Source organism: Neofelis nebulosa, chromosome X (genome assembly GCF_028018385.1).
Source record: "Neofelis nebulosa isolate mNeoNeb1 chromosome X, mNeoNeb1.pri, whole genome shotgun sequence".
Lineage (NCBI taxonomy): Eukaryota > Metazoa > Chordata > Mammalia > Carnivora > Felidae > Neofelis > Neofelis nebulosa.
In genome coordinates this window covers 49,256,118-49,270,060 of record NC_080800.1, presented here as the reverse complement: position 1 = coordinate 49,270,060, position 13,943 = coordinate 49,256,118, and the positions used below count along the sequence as shown (strand labels likewise).

At 48.0% G+C, this 13,943-nt stretch overlaps 2 protein-coding genes and 1 non-coding gene across 8 annotated transcripts in view; 1 reads left to right on the top strand and 2 right to left on the bottom strand.

Annotated features, from left to right (window-relative positions):
* PFKFB1 (6-phosphofructo-2-kinase/fructose-2,6-biphosphatase 1) overlaps positions 1-2,002 on the top strand; it is a 129,359-nt gene extending 127,357 nt beyond the window's left edge. For 5 of the 6 annotated variants that reach the window (XM_058712496.1, XM_058712498.1, XM_058712497.1 and 2 more), the window contains 3 exons: positions 97-159; positions 1,215-1,279; positions 1,636-2,002. In XM_058712496.1, coding sequence (XP_058568479.1) covers positions 97-159; positions 1,215-1,279; positions 1,636-1,695 — 188 coding nt within the window. In that variant the 3' untranslated portion in view covers positions 1,696-2,002. The remainder of the gene's footprint in view (positions 1-96; positions 160-1,214; positions 1,280-1,635) is intronic. The other variant, XM_058712494.1, reaches the window with a different exon arrangement.
* A 1,360-nt stretch (positions 2,003-3,362) lies between these two features.
* Positions 3,363-11,807, bottom strand: LOC131501953 (trophinin-like; the record flags this gene model as incomplete). The annotated part of the gene is made up of 10 exons (XM_058712499.1): positions 3,363-5,642; positions 6,657-6,771; positions 7,339-7,401; positions 7,820-7,862; positions 7,956-8,035; positions 8,747-8,838; positions 9,352-9,431; positions 9,688-9,751; positions 9,867-9,971; positions 10,626-11,807. Coding segments are annotated over 10 exons (3,705 nt in total), but the record flags the coding sequence as incomplete, so codon positions are not given.
* On the bottom strand, positions 7,006-7,134 carry LOC131503340 (small nucleolar RNA SNORA11). The gene has a single exon (XR_009257430.1). It is a non-coding gene; the product is annotated as a small nucleolar RNA SNORA11 (small nucleolar RNA).
* Positions 11,808-13,943: the final 2,136 nt, after the last annotated feature.

The window sequence follows — 13,943 nt, the reverse complement described above, 5'->3', positions numbered from 1 at the left end:
CTGACCATAAGGAAGGGGTTGTGGCAGAAGAAGCCTGGGGAGGTGGTACCCTCCACACTACCCTGTCTCTGATGGCTGTTTTCTCCTCCTTTCTAGATGAGTTGCCATATCTCAAGTGTCCTTTGCACACAGTGCTTAAACTCACACCTGTGGCTTATGGTGAGTGCCCCTACCCTCATCTGAGGAAAGGCACATAGAGAGCATGAGCATACCTCCAGTGCATACCATTTGTACAGCAGAGACCTTGGGGAGGTTTCTTGGGTATGTAATTGGATGTCTTGGTGAAGGAAAGATTAGCAGTAATAAAATGAGAACAGGGAAGAACGGGGATGGCCTCTAAATCCAGGGCCTGGCCTCAACTTTCTCTGGCTCTATCAAAGCACTGAGCATGGAGCACTAGCTGTAGAAGAGGTCCCCAAAGGGGACCAGAGGAATAAGTGTAGTTTGGGACCAAATTGAAGAAAGGGCTCAAAGATTGGCCTGGTCAGTTTAGACTATCTCTTGGGGCATTAGTTTTTTATGAAGTATTCATGAGCAGGAGAGAGACAGAGACTCTACTATCTTCTAGGATGTGAGCAGGGCAAACAGCACACTGAAGCCCTGAGCAGGGTGCAATCCACAGAGATGGAGCTAAGGGGGGCTTCTACAGGCATTAGGCTTCTTCTGCCAGCCCCAGACCCCAGTGATATCACTCTCCTTTTTCTTCAGGCTCCCAGAACTCCCTTGTGACCTTCCACACCTCTGGTGTTGCCATAATCATTTTGCCTCTAAATGAACTTTACCTGGGATTGATTGCCCCAAGGCAATGGCCCCAGAACTCTTCCACCACTTCAGCATTTAACACAGCTTAGAAGATCCACAGAACTCCATCATTATTATATACATTAGATTGCTGCCTCACAGACCACAAGAGTTGAGGGAGGCCCCAGAGATCATGTATTCTCATCTCCTTCCCATTCCCAGTTGAGCAACAGAGAACTCTAAGACTATCAGGGACAGGTGGGGGGACACCCCATTGACTCCTCTTAGACCTGATGTCTTCCCCATATGTCACACAGCTGGTCTACATTCTCCTCCCTACAGCCCAGTCACAATCTGCACACAGTGTGGAGCTGGGGGTATGGGTGGTGATGGGCAGGGGAGTGAATGACACCTTAGGAAAGACCTGTGCTTACCTTGGGGGCTTATGGATGGACTGGTTGTTCTTTTCTGAGGCTGCAAAGTGGAGTCCATCTACCTGAATGTGGAAGCTGTAAACACACACCGGGAGAAACCTGAGGTAGGTGAGGGATTCTATGGCCTAAGCTGGCACATAGTGAAAGCACCCACCTGCACAGAAAGACCACTCCAATCCCACATAGTTTGGATGTTTCATACCAACAGGTAAAATAACCAGCACCCAGAAATGCAGGAACCATGGCCCAGGCCTGAGGTGACTTGAAGATGAGGGACTAGAGCAACCCTTACCCAAAATACCTCAGGTTGAGATTCCCCAGAGGCTTGCCTGAGAAAAGGGTCAGGATCCATGCCTGGCTGAAATAGAGGAGCCTGGGATGAAAGGACAAGAGACAGGGGTGGGTCTGGGGCTCCATAGTGGTATCTCCTTCCTATTAATCCTGGGCTCTCTTCCCCCAGAATGTGGACATCACCCGAGAACCTGAGGAAGCCCTGGACACTGTCCCTGCCCATTACTGAGCCCTTTCCAAGAAGTCAAACTGCCTTTGTCTCCACTGTTTCCCACCTTTAAGTGCTGCTTACCTTGCACTTCTCTTACCTCAAGACGCTGGACTTGGCCTTACTAGAAGACCCCTGCTTCTAATGAAGAAGCCCTCAGCATCTCCAAAACAGGCCTCGATTTCCAGCTACAACCAAGGAGCTGTCTAGTTATGAATGAAGCTTTTTCTTTCTTAATTCCTAGTTCCTTATCAATAAAGCCTTCTCTTGCTGCCTACAAGGAGGGAGAGGAAGTCATTGTGAGACTTCTCCTACAAGATCTTCTTAAGATCTTACTTTGTGAAATGACTCTGTTGCTGTGGGGTGTGGAATGGATGAGGGCTTCCTGGAGGGTAGGGTTTTGGGGTAGCACTTCTAAAAGTGAGCGAGGATATAGGTCTCTGTGAGTACCTATGGGCCTTGTTCCTTGGTGGGCAGCATGGATGAGGACATGATACCTTCATTCATACACTCAGAAGAATCTGCACCTAGACCATAGTGTTCCTCTCTTTTCCAACTCCTGCTGCCATCCTTAGTGATTTTCATGTTCATATAAATTATCCAAACCATACCTTGACCTCCAAGTCCCCTGACTCCCTCAACTCCAGTGATCATTTCCCCCTCAGCTATCCATTCCATAGACCTTGGCATCATCTAGACACCCCTCTCCCAGTATGACTTCTTAAGTACAAGGATCCTGCTATCTGACCACTGGCCCCCAGTCCTTACAACTCTGTATCATCCATAGGATCCCTAGCAGCATGCCTCCCACATAGGAGGCATGTGTGTAATATTTCTTGAATGAACAACATTTGTTCTTATACTGCATCAAGAGTATAATCTTTGGATTCCTCCATTGTCTCCTAATTGACAAGTCCTCTTCCTCCTCATTGTTCTTCCATTCCTAACCAGCTTGGATTCTATATTCCATTTCTTCAACCACTCTCTATGCACCTAGGTATTGGCAACCCAGTGGTGAAGAGACAGACTCGTATACTCACTGCTTTTATTCCTTTGTCCTTCCATCATAGCCTCCAGCAAGACCCAAACCTTGTATAATACATATTACCTTTTGGGGGGGAGGATCTACCACTTGAAACAAACCTACATTTATTTGCTTCCACAGCCACCCTTAAATCCTATTCAAAGTCAAGGTCACCCTCTATTCTCTGGCACTCTATCTCATCCCACCTTCTCAGGCATGGGCTACTTCAGTCAATTGTTGACTGTTCTTTATCTATCTCTTGTCCTTTATTGGCTTTTATATGTCCTTTATATGTCTCTGCAACATACTCATATGTCTCTCTCCTATCTCAAGAAAACCCTCCCTTGCTCCCGTGTCTACCTTTAGTCTCACTCTATCTCTCCATTCCCATACAAATGTCTGAAAATGAATCTATATTTACTTCCAGAACCCTCTCCCTCATGTTTCTGTTCTAGCATTTCCCTCTTGACATCTTTGCTCAAGCTATAATCCTCTTGCCTGCCATGCTTTCCCCAGGTCTTTATCCCATGGAAATCATACTTTCATTTTAACCTAAAGCTGGAGCCCACCATCTCTGAAGAGCTATGCTGATATCTTTCTTTTATGAACCTAAAATGTCCCTCACAACAACCTAAGCACATTAAAAGACAGAAAAAAACTCCAATTCATTTTGCAAATTTAATATAACTCCGATACCAAAATATGACAGCACACAAAAAGCAAACAATAAAGCAGGATCAGCAAGCAGATTTTTCATAGTGTGTCACCCTCAGCTGATTGATAATATCTGCTTATACTGCTGTATAGACAAAGATTCCAAGGATGTACCTTGGATCCATGGGAAGAACTGCTGCAATTAATTAGCATTATCTGTAAACCTGGGATCTGAAAACAAAACACCAAACAGAAGCACATTTTAGCAACAAATGTTTTCTCATACTTCCATCATTGTCCTCATCTCCCTACCCAACCCTCCCACTTTGAGGTTTCTTAAAATTTCCCAGCTATTATACCCATTCCCATAGGCCATGCTGTGGAAATGTTGTAATTACCTGAAACCTCACTAGCCATAGGAGAAGCTACAGGCAACAAGGCTGGTGGCTTCACCACCAAAGCCAGCACCATTTCTTGGTCCACCGCCAAAGCCATCACCACTGCTTGGTCCACTGCTGAAGCCAGAACCTGTGCTTGGTCCACTGCTGAAGCCAATGATAGAACTGGGTCCACCATTAAAGCTGGTGCTGATGCTAGGTTCACCAGTAAAGCCAGTGCTGGTGTTGGAACCACTGCCAAAGCCAATGATGGTATTTGGTCCTCCGTTGAAGCTGGCAATAGGCCCAGCACCAAAGCCATCACTGATGCTGAGGCCACCACTAAAGCCAGCACTGGTGCCAAGTGTGCTGCCAAAACCAGCATTGGTGCCCAGTACACCACCAAAGGCATCACTTGAGATCAGTCCACCACCGAAGCCAGCACTGGTGCTCAGTCCACTACCGAAGATAGCACTGGTGCCTAGTCCACCACTAAATCCAGCACTAGTGCTTAAGCCATTGCCAAAGATGAAACCGGCAGTGATACTGGATCCATCACCAAAACTAGCGCTGGTAGCACCACTAAAGTAAGTGCTAGTGCTAGGAGGGCCACCAAAGCATAGGTTGGTGTTAGATACACTGCCAAAGCAGAGGCTGGTGCTGGGAAGTCCACCAAAGCCAATGCTGGCACTGGGAGAAATGCTAAAGTCAGTAGTAGTGCTAAGTGTCCCACTGAAGTCGGTACTAGTGCTGAACACACCGCCAAAGCCAGACATGGTGTTAGGTGCACTGCTGAGGCTGGCATTAGTGCTAACAGCACTGCTAAAACCAGCACTGGTGTTGAGTGCATTGCCAAAGCCAACACTGGTGCTGAATGAACCACTAAACCTGGCACCAGTGCTGGAAGGACCATCAAAGCAAATGCTGGTACTTAGTGTACCGCCAAAGTCAGCACTGGTACTGGAAGAGCTACCAAAGGAGACACTGGTGCTGAGTACTCCATCAAAACCAGTGCTGGTGCTAGGAGAGCCATCAAAGCAGATACTGGTACTAAGTGTGCCACCAAAGCTGACATCAGAGCTGGAAGAGCCACCAAAGCAGATACTAGTGCTGAGTGTGCCACCAAATCCAGTGCTGGTGCTGAGTGCACCACCAAAGACTGTGCTGGTTCTGGGTATAGTGCCAAAACTGCTACTGGTAATGAGTGCACCACAGAAGCCAGCAGCCGTACTGAGTGTCCCTCCAAAGCCAGAGCTGACTCCACCACTGAAATTGGGACTGGTGCTGAGTGGGATACTGAAACTAGAGCTGATCCCACCACCAAAGCTGGCACCGGTACAAGGTGTGCCACCAAAGCTAATGCAGGTTTCACTGTTGAAACTAGAGCTGGTGCTGGCTGCACCACTGAAGCTAATGCTGGCTGCACCACTGAAACTAGTGCTAGTGCTGGGTGTGCCACTAAAGCAAATGCTGGCTGTACTGCTAAAGCTGGCACTGGTGCTGGGTGTGTCACCAAAGTTAATGCCAGCTCTGCCAACAAAGCCACCACTGGGGCTGGTTGCATCACTGAAGCTAATATTAGCACTATTGCTAAAGGTAGCCCTGGTGCTAGCTCCTCTGCTGAAGTTGATGTTGGTGCTGGCATCTGCATTTTCTTGGTCTATGGCCTCAATTTCAAATGGAAATCTGTTCCAGGACTGATCATCATCGCCTAACTCTTCCCTTGTTAGGCAGTCGATATCCATGTCATCCCAATTCCAGGGCCCAGCCACAGCTTCCTCTCCAATCCCCATTTGGGCTCTTGCCTCAGCCCTGGCTTCAGCCTCAGCCTCAGCCACAGCTGCAGCTTGCACTTCCATCTCTACTGCCTCCCGGTACTGAGCAGCCCAGTCCTTGGGGTCTTTCTTCTGCACCTGAAATGGGGATGATAATCATTATGAGGATAATAACATTTGTAATTATATATTAAGTACATACTATGGGCTTTGTATAAAAGCAATATTAGTATTTTTTTTTTTTCTAATCATGGGTCAGTCCTGATATCCATTTCAGCTCTGATAACTAAGGTGCTGCTGTGTGTGATCTTGGACGAGTTACTTAACCTCATGGAAAAGATGGAAAATGATAAGAGAGTAAGTTATGGATTGAATGTGTCCCCCTAAAATTCATATGTTAAAGCACCAGCCCCCAATGTGACTGTATTTGGAGATTGGGCCTTTATGGAAGTAGAGCTAAATGAGGTCATAAAGGCGGGGCCCTACTCCAATAGGATTAGTGTTTTTATAAAAAGAAGCTCTCTCTCTTGGGGCACCTGGGTGGCTCAGTCGGTTAAGCATCTGATTTTTTATTTCAGCTCAGGTCATGATCTCATAGTTCGTGGGATCAAGCCCTGTGTCAGGCTCTGTGCTGACAGCACAGGGCCTGCTTGGGATTCTCTCTCTCTCTCTCTCTCTCTCTCACTCTCTCTCTCTCTCTCCCTCCTTCTCTGCCCCTCCCCCATTCGTGCTCTCTGTTTCTTAAAATAAATAAACATTTAAGAAAAGAGGAGGCTCTCTACCACATGAGAACACAGCAAGAAGACATTCATCTGCAAGTCGGAAAGAGGCTTCATCAGAAACTGACCCTACTGGACCTTGATCTGGGACTTCCAGTCTCCAGAACTGTGAGAAAATAAATTTCTATTATTTAAGTCATCCAGTCTGTAGTATTTTGCTATGGCGGTGCAAGCAGACTAACACAAAGTATGAAAAAGGAATGAAACAATTAAACTTTATGTTCAGCAGCATTCTCAAACATCAATGAAGTTCCACATATGTTTGTATACGAACTGCAGGCTACCCTGTGCCTGACCATCCCTGCATGTAGCCTGCCCCAGCTGGGGGCATCCAGTACCCTTAATATAACAAGTCAGAATTCTCTCCTATTACCTTGCATGCAAACTTGAGGACTTTCATCTTGCTAGTCTCATGGTAGGAGCGCAAGCCCCAGAAGAACTCATATTCAGGTGGTCTGCTGTTAGGGACCTTTTTGTACTCCAGGTACCTTGGAGAAAGGAAATGAAACTTGCTTCTAACCAAGCAAATCTGCTGTGTAACCACTGGGCACTAGATGGCAACCTTTTTGAAACAAATACTAAACTCAGCTCCTGGAGAAGGATTTCTAAGACCCTTCTTCCCCAGACTCACTCCCAAACCTAGTTCATGATCTTGGTCTCTAATATGGAGTCATTTCCCATTGGCTCTGTGCAAAGCAGTCACTTGATGCTTCAGAGAAGGAATGTATAGAGCATGGTGTCACAGGAAGGCCAAAGTATCTTGCCACCTGTGAGGAGTAAACCCAAGTTCCTGTTGGGTGTGTTGTAAACAGAGGAGCCATTCTTCAGGCACCCTGCTCTGAGCACACCCCAAAGCAAGGGTCTTGTCTTTGGTCTAGCCCAGTCCTGGAATTGTCCACTTATAGGAATGGTGGACAGAACTCAGTTCTAGGGCATAGGATGCTCTTATTACATCTAAAGCTAGTATAATAAAATGGCTGATAAAACAATTTATTAACCAAGCCAGCACACTCAGAACATTTCAGGGCCAAACAAAGCCCCCAAATACCACTTACTTCTGCTTCACAAACTCGTCTGTGATGAGCTTCCTCACTTCCCCAAAAAGTGAGTGCCTCACCCTGACAATGGGAAAAATAACCCATAAACAGAGATGAAAACTTCCCAAATGAGAGCAGAGGCATTTCTCAACATGGAAGAGACCTCTCTAGCACATGCAGCAGTCCCAATGAAGCCGGGAGAGTAGTGAACACATGGTCGCTGGAAGCAAGAAATTGAGGCCAGATGGTTCTTTGTCAGGGATGCCCCTGAAGTTCTATCTTATATCTCAGCTTAGAATGACATAGGAATTACATAGGGAGAATGAACTCCAGAGAGTGCAGGACCATTTCACCATCCACCCAGGTCAGAACTCTGGACCCTCTACCCAGTCCAGCACCCTTGCCCACTCCACCAGACCACCAGACTGATGAATTCCTGGGATTCCTCTCTTGTCAAAGGACAACATGGACAGCAAGCACTGAAAGAGCCCAATCATACCCAGGGTGCAGCCCCAGCTTGCGCAGCACCTCCCAGATGACAGCTGCAAGAGGAGGCAAGAGGAGACAGGGACAGAAAATGAACATGTGGAATTCCAACTGTGGCCACCCATTCAGCTGCATGCTCAGCCACTCACCCTCACTGGCCTTGTTGCCATTCATAAAAATGACACTCAGAATCACCATGAGAAGACCTAATTTGGGTGTGTCCTTGGTCCTAGGGGAATAACAGGGTAAAGAGGAGGTTTATGTCTAGCAGCCATCTGCAAATAACACACCAGTCAGTTCACTAAGTTAGCCTCTCCCAGATTCCTCAGACATGATAGAAATCTGCCCAGTCTATGCTTCAAGCTCTATGTGACCCTGGGCAAGGCATTTAGACTCTTGAGCCCCAGTCTCCTATTCAGTAAAATGGGAGAATCCAATCTTCCCCTGCCTCAGGTTGCTAATAAGATGGAAGAATGCTTGTTAAACTGGTACAACCCAGGTACCCAGCCAATGTGAGTCCCTTCTTTTTCTCCCAGATCCTTATGCTCCAAGAGAATTCTAGGAACGGCCCCAGTGATGGCCCCTGTGCTTTAAGAATCATGATTCACCTACCCTAGGAAACCCTCCTTTGAGAATCACTCTACCAAAGCCAGTAGGAAGAGACAAGCAATGACAGGTCTACTTTGCTGGGAAGCTTCTGAAGAAACAGAAAACCTGACAGTAGGAATGCACTGCTTCAGGCTTCTACACCTTCATTCAATCATAATCAAGCACCACTACCGTGTGCAGGGCTCCAACTGGGTGTAGGAGCTGGAACGGGGACTTCTTCAGCCCTGTCTTCCTGCCTCTCCAAGGAGATATGGGGAGAGATGACAGGGGTGGGATAGGGCCACAGACAGAAGCAGAGCCTCCCTCCCATCCCAGCCCTTTCCCAGCTTACGTTCCCAGTATGCCTGCAGAGGATTCCTGAGTGCTGATCAGAATATACAAGCTAATTTGCTTATCAATTTCCTTCAGATTGACTCGAAACATCTGCCAAGTAAAAGAATAGCCTGTGAGATCACAAAATTCAGCCTAGGCATCAATGATCTTCTTGAGCATCCCACACTTCCCTGTGTAGAGTTTCGAGTGTGTGTGCAAAATCAGTGAGATAATGCACGCAAAGCACTTAGCTAAGTTGCCACCACTACAGCAAGCAGGTAAGAAATGTACTATTATTATCAGCATCACCTTTGTAATTAGTGGGGATGTAGGGATACAGAGAATGGGGAATGAAAGGGAGAGGTGAGCATCTGAAATACATTACAGGACATGTCTAGCAGCAGACAGGACTAAATTGGGAGGCTTGGGTCCTAACTGTGCTTTTACCACTGACTTGCTGTGTAACCCTGGGCTAGTCTATGTTCCCACTTAGGCCACTGTCTGCCCATATGGACAGTGATGGGGTTGGATTAGTGAGTCTCTGTGGTCTATCCCAGAAGGGACATGTATGTCTTTGATTCAAGGCTTCCCTGTTGCACCCATCCCCCAGGGCTGCCCCTTCACCTTCTCCAGAGCGTAGCTTGCTCGTTCAATGATCTCTGGAAAATATTCATCATATTCTTTGATGACATCCTTCAGCATGTCTGTAAGAAGGGAAAGGTAGGAGCAGCTGGGCTAAGCAGGGGCCACAGAGCTGCAGCCCTTTTGACAACCTGTGGGCTCAGTGCAGTTTGAGTTCTGAACTATGTTAACAGGAGATGCCAGCCATGGCACAGTGTAAGAAGGGAAGAGGAAGACATATGAGAGAATGAGGAGCTATAAAGTAAATGGTTACCCCAGGGCATGGGAGAGATGGGAATCGACAGGAGATTTCAGGGAGGAGGGTTGGTATGACTCTACCTGAGCGCTTGATGGGGATCTTTGTCTGGTCCTTAACCAACAGGTATTTCACCAACTTATTTACCTGGGAGAAGAGGAATACATGGGGAGATCTCAATATGTTTTTAAAAAACTTGGAAGAATGACAGAAAAGAAGAAAGGTGAAAAAAAGAAGAGACTGAACAGCATTGGAGTCTTACCCTTTCTTGCAAAAGAGCCACATCTCGGGGTGGCGGAGGCCTCCAGCCCCATGGGACCAACCTGTAATTATTGCCACCTCTCTCATCCCCATTCAGATGCTTGGACTACATCATTAGAAAGAAGGAAGGTCCAGAGTCACCAGGTGAAGGAGACAGCTCTGTATCCTCATCCTACCTCCCCCTAAAAATCCTCTAAACCCTCCCTGTAATGGGTCTTGACCTTACAATTAGCGACCCTGAGTCCCAGATTTGTCTTTCACTGTCTTCCAGGCAGGAGTTTCATTTCCCTATCAGGACAGAAGCCACCCAAGGGCAGGACCTGGGGTTCCTCCTCTTCGTTGGCCACCACTGACTGGACAAGTCACTTCACCTCTCTGAAACTCAGCTTTCTTATCTGTAACACTGTATCTGTGATCCCCAGATAGCAAAAGTTACTTTCAAAACATAAAGACACAACCTATATGACTGTACCCAAGACAAAGCCTGCCTCATGGTAAGGCTCATAATTGAAAATACAAGTTGAATTATATCCAGGTTGTAGCTAAGTGTATGGATGTATTATTTCCCCACCAATCTATGAACCGTCAGGGAGCAGGAACTATATCGCATTCTTCTCAGCATCTCTCACAGCCTATCTGAACACAGGTACTGGCTCAGACTAAAAAGTCTCAGTAAACTTTTATAGAACAAATGAACAAACTAGGAGGATAGGAATGGGAAAGAAATGAAAATTAAGGGTGGTAATGTCAGAGATCTCACCTTTTGTTTCCTCTTGCCCCGGGTCCTGGTTGTAGGCTCCAGACTCAAGTGAGCCAAGTAGTCATCTGCCAGGGCCTGGACAGCAGCAGCAACCTGAGTCTCAAGGGCATTTATGTTGGTCTTAAAGGTGGCCATCTTGGCCTGGGCCCCTTGGTCAACAATTTTAGTCTGGCTTTCAGCTATCTGGGCCTTAGTGGCAGACTTATGAGCCCTGGACCCTCTCTTGACCTGGAGGGTGGCTGCTAGGGCTTGGTTTGTGACCATTTGAGTGGCAGGTGGAACCTCAGAGGCCTCATAGGCAGAATTTGGGCCTTCAATGGCAGTCTTCTTGCCCTTGAATTTTTGGGGCCAGATAGCTGCTGCTGTGGCCTCAATCTGCCTGGTAGCTGTCTCAGTGGCATTTGGGGCCTCTAGAAATTCAGTGTCAGTATGTATGCCCTTAACAGTTGCCTTCTTGGCTTTGGAGGCTTTATTAGTTCTAATGCAGGCCGCTGTGGCATGAGTAGTAGCTGCCTCATTAGTAATTCTGCCTTGGGTAATAGCTGTGTGGGTGGTGGTTAAAGCCAGTGAGATATCAGTAGCACTAGTTATAGCCTTATCAGCAGCCTTCTTAGCTTTGGAAGCTTTCTTGGGCTTAGTGGGGGCTATCAAGGCCTGGGAGTTGGCTGACTCAATGGTAATTGGAGCCTGGATAGCCTTCAGGATGTCTGGTAGGTTGAGGGCTTGTAAGGGTGTCTTGATCTGTGCAGTAACACTCTCATTGCCAGTTAGAGATTGGAAGTCTTGGTCTGCCTTAGCCATAACACTCTTTGTCTTATTGGCTTTCGTAGGCTGAGCAGTGACTGAAGAAGCCTGAGTATTGGCTGCTTCAGTGGTATCTTCAGCCTGGTTGATCTGGGGGATGGCAGGCAGGTTTAAAGCCTGCAAAGTTACTTTAGGCTTGATAGTGGGAATCACATTGGTAGATGAGACTGTAGGGGCAGCAGGTATGGTCTTAGTAATAGCCTTACTAGGGGACTTCTTGGTCTTGCTTTTCTTAGGCTGGTTGGCAACTGGTGGGTCCATGGCCAGAGGGTCCTTGGTTGCCGCCAAGAGGGTATGCATCAGCAAGACTCTGTCTTCTTCTGTCGTCCCAGTCTGTATATCTGGAGGGAAGTGAAGCCCCAGGCTCCCAGGGGGAAACAGAGGGCCCTACACACTTAGGATTACGATCTGCTGAGCCATCTGGCCTCCCTATAGCCCACCCTTTCCACAAAGGCCTCCCCTTCCTCTGCGCAGTGATTGAAGGGGAGGGTGAGGGAAGAGAAAGGGAGCAGGAGATAGAGTAAAGCAGGTTTTCCTCCCCTCCTCCTTCCCCTGGTAGGGGGAGGGCTGAGACAGGTTAGGCAGGAAATTCTTCAACTATAGAGTGGTAGGGGGTTCAAGAGCAATAAATGAACTCAGTACGGGACAGATGGACTGGTGAGAATATAAAGAGACCTCACCTGGAATGGGAGCATCCTATAACCGTAGTCATTTCTCCTATCCATTTTCTGAAAGGCCGAGTAACAGCTGAGCCTGAGGGGAAGGGGTCTGAGTTAGGGAAGAATGAGAAGAAGAGGGAGATTCACCCGACTTCCTGCCTATCCTGAAGGAAGGGGGAATCTCATCTAACTTTGGACCCCAAACCCTTCAATGACTGGGTTCTCACACCTAGAAACCCAGACCACCTATCCAAACCCTAGCTCCTTTTGCCTCCAAGAAACTGCAAGTCAGTTATACAGCCCCGCCCCGTTAGCTTACACACGCCCCCTACTGCAACTAAATAGTGCGCATGCGCACCAAGTGGTGTGGGGGTGGGAAGAGTAGAATGTATTCGTGCCTTCAAGCACATGCGCTTTGGTGGACTGGACAGTCAGACCACCTCAATCCCACAGACACCCCCTCCTCTCAGAGCAGCAGAACATCTCGGCCAGCCTAACTGCATCCTATTCCTAACTGCATCATATTTCAGTCCAAACGATCCCCCAACACCAGCCCGCTCCCTCCCTGCAGGACTACTTTGCACCGCCCCTTCCCCAACACAGCCCACCTCCTCTTTGTGGTACAGACACGCACCGGCCCCTTCCTGATATGCCCCCTCCCTCCGTCCTGCAGTATATTTCCACACCTCCTCTTTCCCTAATACGCCCCTTCCCTTCTCTCTGCAGTATGTCCCTGCACCTCCCCTTCCCCCAAACCGCACCCACACTTCCACGTTTACAAGTGACCGGTTCGCCCTTTCTGCGACATGGATAACCCACCCACACATCCAACGATATTACGCTATAGTGTATTCCTTGTTCCCGAATACTACCAGGTTCTATCCCTTCCCATTTCAAACCACAATCAACCAGGTCCTAGCCCCTCTTTCTGCCCGTCTGAGTTAGGTCGTTTTAGCTATTCAAAATAGATTTTGCCCCTCATTTCTGGGTCCTGATCACTACTTCAGTGGCCCAAACCGGATCCTGTCCCCTTTCGCCAGCCTACTCGAGTCCTGCCATAGCTTATCTCCCTCCCTACTCGGGTGCTGCTTCTTTTTCTACTGCCCGAACCATTGATTGATCTTTCTGCAGTCCGAACCGGGTCTGCATCCCTCCTTTCTGCGCTTGAACAGATTCCAGATCCCTCCATTAATAAGGCCCAAAGGGGATTCTGCCCCCTCTATCTCCCTTATGAATAGGGTCCGGGCACCTCTGAACCGGACCACTTTAATGTGGTTAGTTTCCAAACCCGTAGCAGGTTTTCTTCAAGGCTTAGGGTGTGTGGAGTCAAACACATTGAAGCCACAGCCCACAGGCCCCCGCAGGGTCTTCACTAAAGCTGGGCACCTTAGCTCACCTTGTGCTCTGGAGTCCAGAAGGCGTCCGCTCTCTTCAAGCCTCTCCTTAGGTCTGAGCCTGTCAGCTTCCCCTCCCCAGCCGGAAATGGTCCTGCCTTTTTCCACCTCCAGAGGGGTCTCCTTCCTTGCCTGTCAACCTCCTCCCTTACTCACTACTTTCAACCTTCCATTCTCCTCAGTGTGGTCGCTTTTCTGCATACTACCTCTAATTCAGCTATCGCTCTCTCCTATTCTCCATTTGATTTCTCTATCCCCCACTCTGTATCCCCATTCTTATTTGACTCCTCTGTTCCCCCTAAGAGGATTGTGCTTCTTTGAGCTCCCATACCAATCCTTCCTACAGCACCCCCGCATGCCAACACTAATTACAGAGTGTGTTGTTGTAGTGTGTGTCTGGGTCTCTCGCCCTGGGAGCTGTTCTGGGGCCAGAGGTCTAGGTCATATTCATTTCCTTCTCA